Genomic DNA, 15,948 nt, shown 5'->3' on the forward strand with positions numbered 1-15,948 from the left:
ACTGGACAGTGTTTAAATGCTTTTTCCCCCCAGAGCTAAACATATACATGCTCAGTGGTACAAAAAAAATAACACTTTTGAAATATTTTGCTGTTTTGGATTTCTCTGTCAGTGCTTCCTGTGTTTTGATATAGGAAGATACCTGTGACATGAGATACTTGCAAAATGATAGAATGTTCATAGCACACTGGGATGGGGTGCTCAGGACTGGAGGTGTCTGTCCTCTGCCCCAGACCTCTCCTGCCTGCCCTAAGGGTTGAGGAGAGAAACACCTCAGCTTGTCATTAGCACATATATAGCAACCAGTTGGGAATCTCTGCTGCTGCTTGGTAATGTCAGTTCTTTAAATAGATATGAAACTGGTTTTGTTATCTGCTTTCCCCACAGTTAACACAAATATTAGCCAGTTAGTTAGAGAGCTGCTATATGCAATAGATTATTCTAGAACGATGGAAATGTTCTATCTGTGTTGTCCAGTATGGTAGCTAAAATTAGAGAATAAACAAGCTTTATATAGTATAGCTTCCTTGGTGGCTCAGATGTAAAGGGTCTGCCTGCAGTGCCTGAGACCCAGGTTTGATCCCTGGGTCGGGAAGATCCCTGGAGGAGGACATGGCAACCCACTCTAGTATTCTTACCTGGAGAATCCCATGGACAGAGGAGCCTGGCAGACTACAGTCCATGGGGTTGCAGAGTTGGACACCACTGAGCGACTTCCACACTTCCACACTCTTTATTTATAGTAGTGTCTCCTGAAATGTTTTTGGCAGGAAAGATGGGGCCCACTCTAATGTGAAGAGATCGTTTTGTATGTATAGGGATGGTGGCAGACATTTTTTAGCAACCACCGTGTGCCAGGTGCTGTGCTAAGCTTTTTCATTCTCATTTAATCGTCTTATCAATCTCATGAAGTCGGTGCTTAAAGATCAGAGAACTGTGGCTCAACAGAAGTCAGCAGTGAGTCCAAGGTTGTATATCCAGTGAGTGAGTTGTGACTCACACACATCTCTTATTTCAAAATTGATTTTTCTGGCTATTCCATCACCATGTATTATAGCTTCCCATTAATGATCAAAAAGGTTGCATCTAGAAAGTTTTAGGAAGGAAGAAATGATAATAGTAGGGACATTCCCTCAAAGAAATAGCCATTTCATTTGAACTTACCTTAAAACATTTCCTCTAGGTCTTTAGAATTTTGAAAAACCAGAATTTCTCTAGGTAATTTACTTTATTCTCCCTGGGGCTTGGTTGGAGATATTTAGGGTGAGAGGATGAGCAGTGAACAAGACTTATGTTCAAGTTGGTCTTTAGTTTTATTATTATTATTGCTATTATTATTGTGATATTGTTGATATCTTGAACATAAATATGGCACTCTGATTATATCTCAGGGACCTGGGATAGAATCCCAGGTCAGAATGCTTTATGCTACAAATAGTAGAAAACCCTCACTCAGCCATTGTAAATACATAGGAGACTGTCTCATAAAAGCAGAAGTCTCTGGATAAGCAGACCTCAGGCACAGACTTGCTCTGCTTTGCTTTCTTCTTCACGAAGACAACACACACACACATACATGCTCACGTGCACACAAACCCACCCACCCACCATCTAACCATCCACCCCTCCACAATCCACCCCAGCAGACTTAGAATGGTGGTTTAGTTCTCAGGCTGATAGCAGGATCATGGCAACAGTTTCAGGTATGATGATTAAATGTGACATCCAGTGGAAGAAGAAGGGCCTCTACTTTTTCTTCTTCTTCCTTTTTTTAAAGCTTTTATTGTAGAAATTCTCAAACTGGATGAGAGTAAATTAAACATCTCTGTAGGATTTCCTTGGTGGTCTAGTGGTTAAGACTCAGTCTTCCAGTGCAAGGGGGTGCAGGGTTTAATCCCTGGTTGGAGAACTAAGATCCCACATGCTTTAAGAAGTGGCCAAAAATTTAAAATAAGCACACACAACATTGTAAATCAAGTCTATTTCAATTAAAAAAATTAAAGCATCTGCATATCCATCACCCAGCTTCAATAATGATCAATTTAGAGCTCCTGTCATTTAGCCTAAATTCCATCCTCTCTCTCCTTGCTGTGTTTTTAAGAATGTTTTTCAGAAGTCCTATTTACAAAATAAAATCACTGGCAGGGGATTTGGGCCTCTTGTGATTTTCCCAGACTACTCAGGACTCACCTTTGGGGGCTAAGTATGGAGTCCAGCCACCCGTTAAATGCAGGCTCTAGAAGTGGGTGGGTTCCTGGGAAGGGGAACCACAGGTTTTGTTAGGTAGGAGGAGGCTGTGAACAATATTTGCTCCTGGAACATTAGTATAATTTATTTATTATTAAAATACATACTTTATTCAGCTCATCTTTAATACTGCTTTTTTAAAAAGCCGATTTGGTCGGCTGGTGTCTTAGACTAGACTTTTTGGGTAGGATTGCATGCCAGCCACTTTGTGACTTAATTTTTAACTGGTTTAAAATTACAATTTCATCTTTTGGGTTGTAAGCTCTAAGGTATTGATTCTTGTTGACCAAACTGACAAGAAACCAAGCTTACCCATTTGTTAATGGATAGTAAACAACTAAATAGTTTGAAAAAGGTAGACTACAGTCTGTAAGGAAGACTTAATTAATACAGAGTTAAAAGAAAGAGAACTGCTATTTCCATTGAGCAGTGAAGTATTATTTATATTCCACGAAGTAGTAGTGGCGTTAGTCGCTCAGTCATGTCCTACTCTTTGAGATGATGCCCTGTAGCCTGCTAGGCTTCTCTGTACATGGAATTCCAGGCAAGAATACTGGAGTGTGTTGCCATGCCTTTCTCCAAGGGATCTTCCCAACCCAGGGATCAAACTCAGGTCTTCTGAATTAGGTCTCTGTTCATTTGTTTCCAGTGTGTCGTCTTTTAAAAGAATTATTTCTCTTGCTTTCAGTGGCATTTATTTTCAACTGGCTTGGATTTTGTTTATCCTTCTGTATCACCAACACCATCGCTGGAAGGTATGGTGCCATCTGTGGATTTGGCCTTTCATTGATCAAATGGATCCTTATTGTCAGGGTGAGTGTCTTGATAGCCTCTACCACTTTTATCGCTAAAATTAAAGTACATGAAATTTCCTGTGTGATTCGTAAATGTTCATTTTGTGTATTTTGTGTATATGATTTCAATTATTTTGAGACTTAATTCTTAACTTCTATCCTTAGTTATCATAGTGATCTCTGTGGTGTGAACATTTTCTGACTGTATTGTATGAGAACTTGTTAGTATGTGGAAAGAACTTTGAAATCAGATAAATTTGAGTTTGAATCTCATCATTTTTATATCATTGTTCTGACTTTTAAGTTTTTAAATTGTTCAGAGCGTTAGTTTCTTCATAATAGATAATAGGTGCCTTTCAGTATTTTTGTGAGGTAAGAACAGGACATATTTTGAGTGCCTTGCCCAGTTACTGCACAAGTGTATGTGCTCAGTGAATCATGGCTGCCACTATTGTGATAAAGCATAGGTCTGCCTGGAATTAGTTAAGACGTAAACATTTCCATTGGCTAGTGAAATTATCATGGATTTAAATATTCTCTTACTGATCCACTGGGAAGGCCCCAAAAAGTAAAAGTACACGCCTTTAAGGTAGTTATTAGAACTCATCTTTTCCTTTATCGGCTTCCCTGATAGCTCAGTTGGTAAAGAATCTGCCTGCAGTGCAGGAGACCCTGGTTCGATTCCTGGGTTGGGAAGATCTGCTGGAGAAGGGATAGGCTACCCATTCCAGTATTCTTGGGCTTCCCTTGTGACTCAGCTGGTAAAGAACCTCCCTGCAATGTGGGAGACCTGGGTTCAACTCCTATGTTCCTTCTAAGCCTTTCTTCTCATTTTCCAGTTGTTCCTGGAAATCACCCTGTCTCCCTCATGTTGTTTACAAAATGATGTGTAGGGAGATAACAGTAAGTTCTTACCTTTCTCCCATCTCAGCAAAAAAATAAAATTTTTGTAACCATTGCACAGGTAGTACTATTGTTAGCATAACCTTCCCCCAGCTCTTTTCCTTTGCCTCCTGAAGGCCCCTTTGGCTCGTTTTTACAAGGATTTTCCCCTGGTTTCTTCAGCTAGGAAAGTGGCTTTGTTAATTAGTTACTCTTATTAAAAGTAACCCACACATATAAATGCTATATACAATTAATAAAATTTATACTTTCCACAAATCATGTTTATTTAAACAATGACTTCTAATTGAATGAGTCAAGTCCTCCTGAAATTTTCAGTAGAACCACATACTAATATGTCAGCTTCAGTGCTTCAGACACTTCATTTACGCACCTAGATTATCAAATATCTTAAGAAAATCACCCATTAAAAAAAATATTAAAACTGAATTTTATGTGTTTTTTCATTAATTTTAAACTTATTATATTACTTCCCAGGGTTTCAGTAATCTTGTCAGACCATGTTTCTGTTCAGACCAGATTATAGGCTGTGGTTATTAAACAGTCCCAGATTCTTGGTGGGACCTGCAAACTGGCTTCTTTTAAGGTGATTAAAACCTGGCCATTATAAGAACTGCCCCCTGGCAGTTCCTTGTTTTAATTTCATTTGAAAAATGTAAAGTAGGTTCTCACCACAAGCATAAATCTGTTAGGTGTTATGAGGCATGCAGAGATAAAGAGACAGTCCCTGCCCCTGCAGAAGTTACCAGTAGGAAAAACTCAAGAGTTGGAACTAGATAATCTAGTCCAACCCTGGTTATATTAGTAATAGAATTAATGACTTTTATTCAAATGGGATTTCTTGTCTGAGTCACAGAACATGGAAAATGATTTGACTTTCTCAGTTTTCCTAAGGTTATTGAATTGCTAGTATCATTCTAGAACATAAAAAATAAATCAATGCATAATATGCAGTGTTTGACTCTAGTATATTAAGGCCTAATTCTCTCATAGAACCCCAGGTTGCGAAGGAGTTAGATTGTTTTCTCATCAACTCCAGTCAGTGTGATAAGATGGGACCTTAAATTCAAAGACTGGAGTTTCTCAAAGTTTTGTAAGGAATTTAATAGAATGAAGTTTAATCCCTGGGACAGTTTAGTCCCCCCCCCACCCCGCCTTTTTTTGTTTGTTTGTTTAGTTTCCCTTTAAAATACCTTTACTGAGTTAAGGTTAATGTTATACCTGTAGTGTATATTGAGAATTGATATAAGAAAAGGATTTTAAGGAATCTTCTGTTTTAAAATAATAGCTGCCATTCAGTGAGCACTTACTATGTTCCAGGTATGATTTATTATAAACACCGAATAATCCTGTGTCGTCAGTGATGCTGGAGACAAACTAGCCATTTTATTGATGATGAAACAGAATAAAAAGTCTAATAGCTTGCTGAGTGTCCCACAGTTTGTGGATTAGAATCTAGCTTGACTTCCGTTCAGTGCCCGTTTCCCTAATTTTGTACTGCCTCTGTAACTTTGACTGTACTTTGACTTTTGTTACAATGCTCCAAGCAATAAATTCTCCTTGGAGTTCAGTGCTGAGGGAAAGGTTTTTTCCTAAAAGCCCAGCATTTCCTTTTATTAGATAATAAGTAATTTATAAATCACATTGCTGCTTTTCTTTTTGTTTCTCTTTTCTTTTCGTTTCTGAATTGCTGTGAGCCTCACATTTAATGTAAATATGTTTAGCCCAAGATTCTCTCCTAGGCTTTTAATGTTTTTATTATTTGTTTAAAATTGCATATATATTTTAGTAAAAGCTGACAATTCCTTTTAAAAGTAGGCAGGAAGTAAACAAAAAAATACTAGTGTCATATTAACAAAATAAAATCATAATTATTTCAAAAATTTAAGTCAGATTAGTTCTTACTGTTCGTTAATTTATTTTCCAAAATTTGATTTCTTGCAGCCTGTGGTTAACTACTAAATATGAGTTATTAAGAAAACCCAAAACACAACTTGACTGAGCCCTCTGATTTTTTAGTATTTTGAAACACGTTTGATAACTTACTAATGAGCCCCAAGGCTTATTAGTTTATTCTTTTTATGTAGTGAGTTTTCCCTTTGACTTCAAAATGAAGATAATTATATTCTTTAATTGGGAACAGATAAAGAACAGCTGCAGGTCGGTACTTCTGGTGAAGAATTTCTTTGTTCTTTTCTGGTTGCCTGTTGTTGGCGATATTGTATATTAAATATATTTTAAGAATTAGGTAAAAATGTATGGTTTTAGTTCTTTATTCCTTTTGTTCTTATAATCTCTAAAACCTATATGAAAGCCTTTTGTTTCTTATTAATCATTTGATTAAAAAGTAATACAGCTGTCCTACTTTACAAGCTATATTTTCACAGTTTTCCAATTCTTCTTTCATTGTACATATTTTAAAGGTGTAGGAATACATGGGCTTTGTATCTACAGTGGTACTTTGAAATCTCTATTTTTTGAAATTTCTCAGACTCAAAGCTGAGAACTTAGATCATGGTTCATGTATTATACATACTTCCTGGGAAATTACTTTAAAATTTAGATACCCTTTAGTGGATGTGCTTTCCCACACAGTAACGTTATTTAAGTTTGTAAGCGTTTTGTTCGTACCAAACCTGTAAGATTTTTTTTTTAATCTTTTGTGGAAATTACCAGTGAAAAGTTGGAAATAATTATGTACAAATTTGGAAATAGATACATCTGAGGACGAATGTGCATACATCTGAGGACAAATATGCTTTTAACAAACTCATTTTTAGTTCAATTCAGGTTGGAGGCTGGTAGAAACAGTAGATAAACAGGAAAATGAGACTGATTTAAAAAGAAAACTTTTAAAAAATAATAAATCATCATGTCCACAGTCAAATCAAGTAAAAGATACCTGTGTTCAGTGTCATCAAACCCTACCTTCCATCTGTCTGTTCACATTCTCATTTCATAGAGAATTTATAAACTGTCTGCCACAGCCACTAATAGGAACTGTTGAAATGCCACTTCAAGGTTCATTTAGCTGTTCTCAGCTCACTGTTGGGAAATGAATGCTGGAGCATCTAGTTTGAAAATAAAAAAGACTCTAATGAGTTGGGGGTCTTTATGTGCCTAGTATTCTTGGCAGTGATTAACAGTAGGGGGTGTGCAGAAGGTCAAAAGCTCTTCTTTTTAGAGGTCAGCAGAACATCCCCATCTGATAAGATTAAACTAATGTGGCTTTTGGTGTTAATATCTAAAGCAGCGGGTTGCTGTAGTGTGTTTGGGATGGTAGTTGTGGCTTTGAGAGATTATGAGAAAAGAACTGACATGTGAACTCTTTAATGAGAAAAATGTTGGATTCGGATACATAGCACTTATCTTTCTTCCTTACAGGCAGTTTGAAACTAATTTTTATTTCTTAAATATTTTGCATAAGTTTGTTTGCTGATAAAAAACTTCTAAAAGTTTTTTTTTCTTCAAATAATTTTATGTGTAATTTTTTTCTTTTCTCTTTGTGCTGTTTTATGTGCTGACAATTATTTGAATTAAATCATTCTGAAACTGAGGTTAATCTATGATTTTCAAATTTAGGTCCATAAATACAGTAAATATATTTATGTTCATTCCATAGTTTTCTGATTATTTTACTGGATATTTCAATGGACAATACTGGCTTTGGTGGATATTTCTTGTACTTGGTAAGTTTATTCTTAATGCATTTCAGTATGACTAATTTACATTTAGTTTAACTTTGGTATTTCCTAAAATTGTAAGATATAAATATACTGTGTTATTTAAGTGAAAGAAAAATTTTCTATTGAAAAATTCTCATATCCAAACACACGTCATCTTGGCTATCCAGATAGTTCTACATAACACTCTGGTTTCTGATTTAAAATTCAGAGCCTGTCAATTTAAAGAATCAGTGGTTGAATGAACTGAATACTGCAAAACTTGAAAATCATAAGATGATTAAAAAATAATTGCCTTCAGCATTTATTTTGGAAAATAGACATGTGTGAGTTTCTTTTAATGATCGTAGGAAATGTTGAGAGGAAGCTAATTGGATATTCTACCTATTTTATTTTTGGATCATTGAAACATTCTTTACACTTTTGAAGTGCACTCTGCATTAATCATTAATCAGTCAGGCGTAAGGGAAGGCTTCATGCTTAATGATCACAGTGCTTCTGTTGAGTTTTCTTCTTACCAGGCGTATCGTTTATTAATATTGATGAATTTTATGGATTTCCAATCTGTGTTTCCTTGTGTTTTCCTCTTTAGATGTATGATAATTAAGTTAACCTTAAAATCACATTATACTTGTAATCCACATTTCAAATTTATTTACCAACATGAAAAATACAGGTTGTTTCTCTTTAGGTTTAAGAGCCCACATTTCTGTAGTAAATTACTTGTACCGGAAAACAGCACTTCAGTAGGTGGCAGTGTTCTCCTGGTATTTTTATTTAGTCCTGCTGTTGCATCTGTAGGATCTTTCAGGAAACAAAATCTTATGGTCAGCGAAGGTCACTAAAGAGCCTAGATTCTTTTTCTGATAATTACAGTGAAATTATTCCAATTATTTGTATATCTCTTGTGATTTTGTTGGGGAGTCAGATTAGACAAAAGTTTAACTAGTTTTTTTTTGAATTGTTACTGGTTTTCTGACTGATTCTGTGCTTGACTGAGTTTCTTACTCAAAAGTGAAAACATTTGTAATATCTTTTAGGTGTTTAAGCACATTGAGTGAGATTCTTGCTTATAAATATTAGGGGATTGAAGAGTCTTACGAAGACAACTGTGGAACACAGTAGAATGCAGGCATAGCCCCAGTTCCTCATCAGAGCCATAATCTAGCATTTAGGGGAATGTGAAAGCTTAATCCGTGATGGGAATGTTGCTGTCATATACCCAGAAGAATATTGCACACACCCCAGAACGCTGAGAAACCATAGCTGCTGCTTGATTGGTTTCTAGGTGGGAATTGGCTAATTTTGGGAAATGCATGAGCAGAGCAAAATAGGTCTTAGCAACAGCAGCTTCATAGACTAAAGAAGGGATTTCACAAATAATTTTGGTTTACATCTTTCAGTAATACTTTCATGTTTGGATCACAATGTCATTATCTTTGAATAGCATCTGGAAGGGCATAAGGGCGGAATTCAGAGTGGGAGTCACACATGGAAAAGAGGATATGGGAAGCAGATGGGATCAGAGTTAGGTGGAATTTATACCGCTTGTTTTAAGTCATTTGTGCCTCTCTTCTGTCTTCTGTCTCTGATTTATTGTAACCATGCTTCTTATTTTAGGGCTTCAATTATTGTCTTAGAATTGGGTTACAAATTTCATTTGAGACTTTGAATTTAAATTGACAGGCTCGTCCTCCTGGTGAGGAAAGTTCCCTGCATACATATCATCTGCTTCTTGCCCCAACTCCACCTCACCCCCTTATTACCTGGTTAAAAATTGACTAGAGTTAATAAATATTTCCCTTAGAATGGTATGCTTAAGTTTATCAAAGACTTCACCTAATAGTGGTAATGCTTTTGACACTTAACTAATATTTTTCATCTGAAACTTGATACATTTCATAGGCTTTATCGATTACCAAAGATACTTTTGATGTAAACGGTTATTATTTACAAATACTGTTTTACAGAGGAGAACACTGAAATAGAAGATGTATTTCAAGTCATTCAAGAACTCACTAGAGGGGCTACTTCCAAAGTCCCTTGTCTTGATTTTTCTCAAATTTTTTGTTATAAATTAATCTACAGTTATTACTTGGAAATAAGAACTAATAATTGAATTATTTACATAATTCACGTATCTCTAAATGTAGATTTTGCAGATGACAGGCACTCGGTCTGGCTAGACAGGCTTATTACTGGTTTTATCCTACAGCTGTTAGCAATTACATATGCTGCATATGTTCTCTCTTGAATACTTTATATCAGTAAATATGTCTTAGTCTGCTTAGTCATTATAGTGACTTAAAAGTTTCATGTAAAATGAGGTATCTATGAGTTGAATCAGTTTAAACACATTAGGTAGCTTTCCTTGTTAAAAAATTATTTTAATAAGTGTGAATTTTTGTGTAAGTTAGGACTTTAATGGCTAGATTTGCTTTACTTTAGATCCATCTAGGCTTAACAAATTGAAAGAATTTGGAGGTAGCAGTAAAATTTTATTATATTTCCTTACAATAGAGCTATCATTATAGTGTAAAATGTGGAATGAATGGAATCCTACACATTAAATTCCTTCGACCAAGAGGACCTTGTTTGTAATTGTCTATTTCAAATTTATCATATCCCCTTTCTTTGTAAGAGCATAATATATCCATATATTTCAACCTCCTCAGGCCTGCTTCTTTTCTTCAGAGGATTTGTTAATTATCTAAAAGTCAGAAACATGTCTGAAAGTATGGCAGCTGCTCATAGAACAAGGTATTTCTTCTTATTATAGAGGTAAGAAATATTAATATATTAACTGTTTACTCCCTTTGTATTCAAATTCACCCCATGCATTTGTTGTTTAGTCACTAAATCGTGTCTGACTCTTCTGAGACTCCATGGACTATAGATCGCCAGGCTCCTCTGTCCATGGGATTTTGCAGATAAAAATACTGGAATGAGTTGTCATTTCCTCCTCCAGGGGATCTTCCCAACCAAGGGATCAAACCCTTGTCTCTTGCATTGGCAAGCGGATTACTTTACTACTGAGCCACCAAGGAAGCCCTTCACCCCGTGCATATTAAATGCTTAATGTGTATTCATGTTGTTTACTCAAATTTAGTGTTTTTAATAGATTTTTAATAGTTAACAGTATTTAAATTTTAAAAATTGCAAACTTCTAAGATAACTTCCATTTAAAAAATTGAATTTCATTACATTTTAGTTTTAAAAAATACATTATGAGTAAACTAAAACTTTAAATCAGACCTTTAAATTTCTGTTTAAAGCTTGGCTACACGTTATATACGAAGTAACCACCAGCACAGCATCTAAAGGCTTGAAAAACAATATGACAAAGCACTTACACAGAAAGAATAGGCATTTTGCATCACTGAATTTCACACAGGTATCTGCAGGCTAAAACAGACAAACAAAAACCCAATTCTGCTACTGAAAAGCAATTTGCTATGCACTGATCTTTAAAAAAAAAAACATTTATGATTTATCGAGGTTTAGCTGATTAACAATGTTGTGATAATTTCAGGTGAACAGCTAAGGGACTCAGCCATACATATACATGTATCCATTATCCCGCAAACTCCCCTCCCATCCAGGCTGCTACATAACATTGAGCAGAGTTCCCTGTGTTATACAGTAGGTCCTTGTTGATCATCCATTTTAAATAGAGCAGTGTGTACCTGTCCATCCCAAACTCCTTAACTGTCCCTTCCCCCTGGCAACCATATAAGAGATGTCATATGCTATTTCTCCTTCTCTGACTCACTCCGCTCAGTATGACAGTCTCTGTGTCCATCTCTGTTGCTGCATATGGCGTTATTTCATTCTTTTTAATGGCTGAGCAATACTCCATTGTGTGTATGTACCACATCTTCTTCATCCATTCCTCTTTCAGTGGACATTTAGGTTGCTTCCATGTTTTGGCTATTGTAAGCAGTGCCATGCACTGATCTTAACACACTGAATCAAGGAGTAAAGGTTGTACGAAGAAAATAGGAGCTCTGTTACTGTTTTCTTAATATGTACCAGTTTATATCAACAATGGAGGCTACATCTTGAATAAATGGAAAAATAAAGAAACGAGCAGAGATTGTCTTACTAGTTATCAAGTAAGTTTCTGGAGGCTGTGTGTATAGTACAGGCATTTATTTATTGTGTGGCTAGTAGATCTTCAATGAAGAGACCTCATACCTCACTGTAGTACTTTAAAAGCAAGTACTATACAGTTCATTGTTTTGAACTTTTCAAGTATTTGAACTGCATTAGCCAAAGGTCTGCTAGAACACTTAACTTCCTGCTGTGTCTCCAAGTACAAGATGTTTCAGGGTTGCTATGACTAAGTATACATAAATTATATGGTTTGTGATTTGGTTGCTTAAATTTTATGCTTATATGACTGTTATATAAGCTAACATAATTTACTTAATTCTGCTGAAGATGATTGCAGTTACATTTCTGGATTGTATTTAAGTATTATTTTAAATGTTCCATTAATGTTTCTTCCTTCCCCTTAAAGATGTCACATTCTATCTTTAACTTGTCTACTGTGACCTTAAGAGTTTGTAATTTTACTAATTTAAATGATATTCTGTGAATATTCAGTGTGATTATCTTGTTTGCCTTTTCAGGAGTTTAAAATATAATGTAAATATTTTTTAGATGCTCTCCTTTAGAAATTTACTTTAGAATATATTTTGATCTGTGCTACTTATGTCATTCTTAACAAAAGGCTATTATATTCTTGATGTCATACTATAAAATGGGTTTTCATTGTACTATCATTTGGATAATTGGAACTTAATACATTTTAAGACTAATTCTTTCTCTGTCCCTAGACTGCATCGACCAGACATTCCTTTCTTATATCAATGTGAAATTTCCAGATCATCTGTAAACCTGCAACTTCAATGGATAGAAGACTATTAAACACAGAAGACAAATTTGTGAAGAAAAGATAGAGTTTCAAAATTGAATGGCAGAGTGGTTTATGCTTTAAAGCCATTTCTGTTCATTCTTTTAAATATTTATATTTCATTGGTTTTGCAGAATTGCATATGTGCCCATTTAAAAGATTTGCATAGACTTGAAAGAAACCATACAGTTGTCCCAGTCAAGTCCAGTGACATTTGATTAATCAGTGTTTGATATAATTGAAAGAGTTGAGTGATAAACAGTCTTCCAGCATGTAAATGCCATTGACTTCTGACCTGACATTTAGTATAATAAAAATGAAAATTATTAACCATGTCAAATGCTTTAGTTTCTGGCTCTCAGATTTATCTAGTAACTCTACAGAGGAAACATTCTTTGTTATATATAAAGTTTTTTTGAAACCTGCAGTGCTGATTATTAGAAAGGATTTGTCAGACTTTTGAACATGATAGTTATATCATTATTTAGCAAAACTTTCTGTAAATAACCATGCAAACCATGCATAAATTACTTTCTGCATTGTTTTCTTAGAAATTGTACTAGGTATCTTTTCCTTAATTTAAGTGGACTTAATATATTTAGAAAATTTGGATGTTAAAGATAGTTTTAGGACAAATTTTAGAAAACGTGGGTATGCCACATTTGCTTTATAAGAAAATCTTTTTTTCTTTTTTTTAAAAGGACATGCCAAAAATGAGAAGCTTGGTTTTTAGCATTGTCCATCTTATAGATTCTTAGAGGAAGAGATTGTATTAGATATTATATTTATTTCATTTAAGACATTTTTGAAAATTAATTTTCTGAATAAGATATTCTTATTTGCATTTTATCTTTTAAAAAACCAATAAAAATATCTTTCAGTATCATTGTAATATTTTTTTCCTTCAGATGTTTAGCTTAGCGAATAAAAACTTGTGCTTTTAATATCTTCTTGCTTTCTGATTGTAAGGTTAACTTGTAAAAATCATTTCCTGAATCGAGATACATGAAATATTTGTTTTCAAGTTATGGAAATGTGTCTGTGGAATATGGGGGTGTGAGTGTGTTGCGAAAGTGTATGTGAATATGTATTATTACAACTGGAATCTATTTTGCATTCATAAGCTACTACATTTTGTAAATCATTTTATGGTTCATCTGTCTTCTTTTCAGTTATATCTTTGCTTTTGAATGCCAATGTTAAAAATTACCTTTTAAACTTAAAATCAGTTAATACAACTATATAGAACATTTAAAATTGATTGCTTGTTTATTATTAGACACCAACTACTAAAAGATACATTTAAAACTATTCAGGGTCATTTTCCACTTCTGAAAAAATAAAATTTATTATTCTTTATAACTTTTTTGTATTTCTCTGTGTTTTCTCATTTTACTTCATTGTCTTTAGTAAATTAAACGTGCCATTTTGTTTTTCTGATTGAGCCTCCTATTTTGTTTCCATCATTTATTCTCCTCCCCTGTATAACCTTTTTATTATTGATTAAAATATCTTGAACCCTTGATTATTGATTAAGGTACCCTTTAACAATAGCCTGGGATAAAGAAAAAATATTTGATTTAGTTGCCTGTATTGGAAATTAATTAGGATTTATTTCTAAGAAATGTGAGCTCATGTTAGAATTTTTTATTGTATATTAATTTCCTATAAACTTGTACTTTGTAATAGTTTTCAAATGACATTAAGCTATGATACAGAATAAGTTAAAATTACTAGATCATCTATCATACATCAATTTATTAAATTTTTATTTTTTGTGATCTTAATGCTTGGTTTATGCATGTAGATGTTGACCCTTCATCAAAACTTCACTTTTTGTTTTGATTTTTATCCCCACAAATCTGTAAGATTCAAGTGTGTTGTTACTTAATCCTCTTTTAATTGGTAGAGTTCATTGGTTGTCTTAAATCTCATCATCCAATGAGGAGACTCAGAATATTCTTTTAGGAAACAGCATTCTCTCCTGAATTTATCAAATCCTACACACTTCCCTTCATTTCCTGTGAGCTTGGACAGCATGGCTGCTGCCATGTTTCGGAGACACTTAACCGCCTTTGTACTCTGCCTTAAATAAATTGAAAATCAAAACCCTTGTTAGGGTACCTATGAACAGTTTTTGAATGAATGTGAATTGGAGGTTGGAAGCTAATACAAAAAAAAATGTATTACATTATTTCTGTTATATTTGAAATAGCTCATTATGACCAGAAAAATCCATCTTTATGTTTTCATGAAAAAAAAAAGCCTGAATTTAAAGTAAAAATACATTTTCTATACAGTGTGTCCAGGATACATTTTAGGAATTTAAAACGCAAATTCTATTATACTTGATTAAAATGAAAATCTCTTTTTAATAGGAAAAAAATACTAATGCTTGCCTTTTGAGTCTATAAGCTATATCCCATGCCTTTGAAGATCATAAATGTTAACCTAAGACAATAATCTCTAATATTACAAGCAAAACCTCTAATGACAGGAAAAGTGGAGTTCCAAGGGTCTAGCTGAAGAAGAATTCAGGGTTTCTTAATTTACCACAGTTTTTTTCCAACTGGTCTATCCACATAAAGCACAAAGGTAATGATAGTGCATCTGGTAACTGTATTTATCTAGAGTGACATATATCTTGAGTTTGCTCATAACAGACCTGGTTATTACTATTTCCTGAGCTTAAATCGTGCCTCCTTTCTCATAAGTGTCCTAATTTGGAGGAGAATTTGTATGATCACCCTGTATATAACTCTCCACTGTATTGAAAAGTGACTGCCTAAATCTACTGCCTTGAGAGAGGGAACTGTATGTAGTATTAGGGCAGGAGTCAATTACTGTTGTCACAGCCTTGCCTAGACAACTGTTAGGCCTGTAGAAGATACAGTACATATATTTTTTTTCCTTTTTTTTTTTTTTTAAATAGAAGTATTGAAATGATTCCTCTTATGGTAAATAGTAAATAGTGAGCTTTTATATATTAAAACTGCTGTTAAATTGTTTTTTTTGTTAATTCTTCAAATAGTCATGAAATAATGTGTATTATTTTTTAAAACTTCATTCTTGATAAAGTTCAACTGTTAGATGATAATGTGCCATTTATTATTGAATGTCCTTTCCATATATAGAACATGTTAATATGTGTTTTACTTGTTAATAAAGTTCAGTAAATGTGGAACTGTGAACCTGTCATGCATCCTTTTGAAAATCAGTTTGATTGACAATATATTAGCAACACCTTGGCCCCACAAAATGTTCATATGCTTGAACTTAACGTTATGTGGAAAACAACTGGCATAGAATTAGGTTGGAGAGTGAGTAATTTGTATGTTTGGAGTTAGGTTGCAGTTTAATTTTAATAAATGCAAATAACTTATGTTTATTTCTACTTTGCAAA

At 34.1% G+C, this 15,948-nt stretch overlaps 1 protein-coding gene across 1 annotated transcript in view; it reads left to right on the top strand.

The window, feature by feature from the left end:
* The window catches only part of NDFIP2 (Nedd4 family interacting protein 2), a 71,706-nt gene extending 55,970 nt beyond the window's left edge, over nucleotides 1–15,736 (top strand). Inside the window, exons 5-8 of the mRNA XM_027557783.1 lie at nucleotides 2,936–3,060; nucleotides 7,567–7,633; nucleotides 10,303–10,408; nucleotides 12,469–15,736. Coding sequence (XP_027413584.1) covers nucleotides 2,936–3,060; nucleotides 7,567–7,633; nucleotides 10,303–10,406 — 296 coding nt within the window. The 3' untranslated portion in view covers nucleotides 10,407–10,408; nucleotides 12,469–15,736. The remainder of the gene's footprint in view (nucleotides 1–2,935; nucleotides 3,061–7,566; nucleotides 7,634–10,302; nucleotides 10,409–12,468) is intronic.
* Nucleotides 15,737–15,948: the final 212 nt, after the last annotated feature.

The sequence above is a fragment of the Bos indicus x Bos taurus genome, chromosome 12 (assembly GCF_003369695.1).
Source record: "Bos indicus x Bos taurus breed Angus x Brahman F1 hybrid chromosome 12, Bos_hybrid_MaternalHap_v2.0, whole genome shotgun sequence".
Lineage (NCBI taxonomy): Eukaryota > Metazoa > Chordata > Mammalia > Artiodactyla > Bovidae > Bos > Bos indicus x Bos taurus.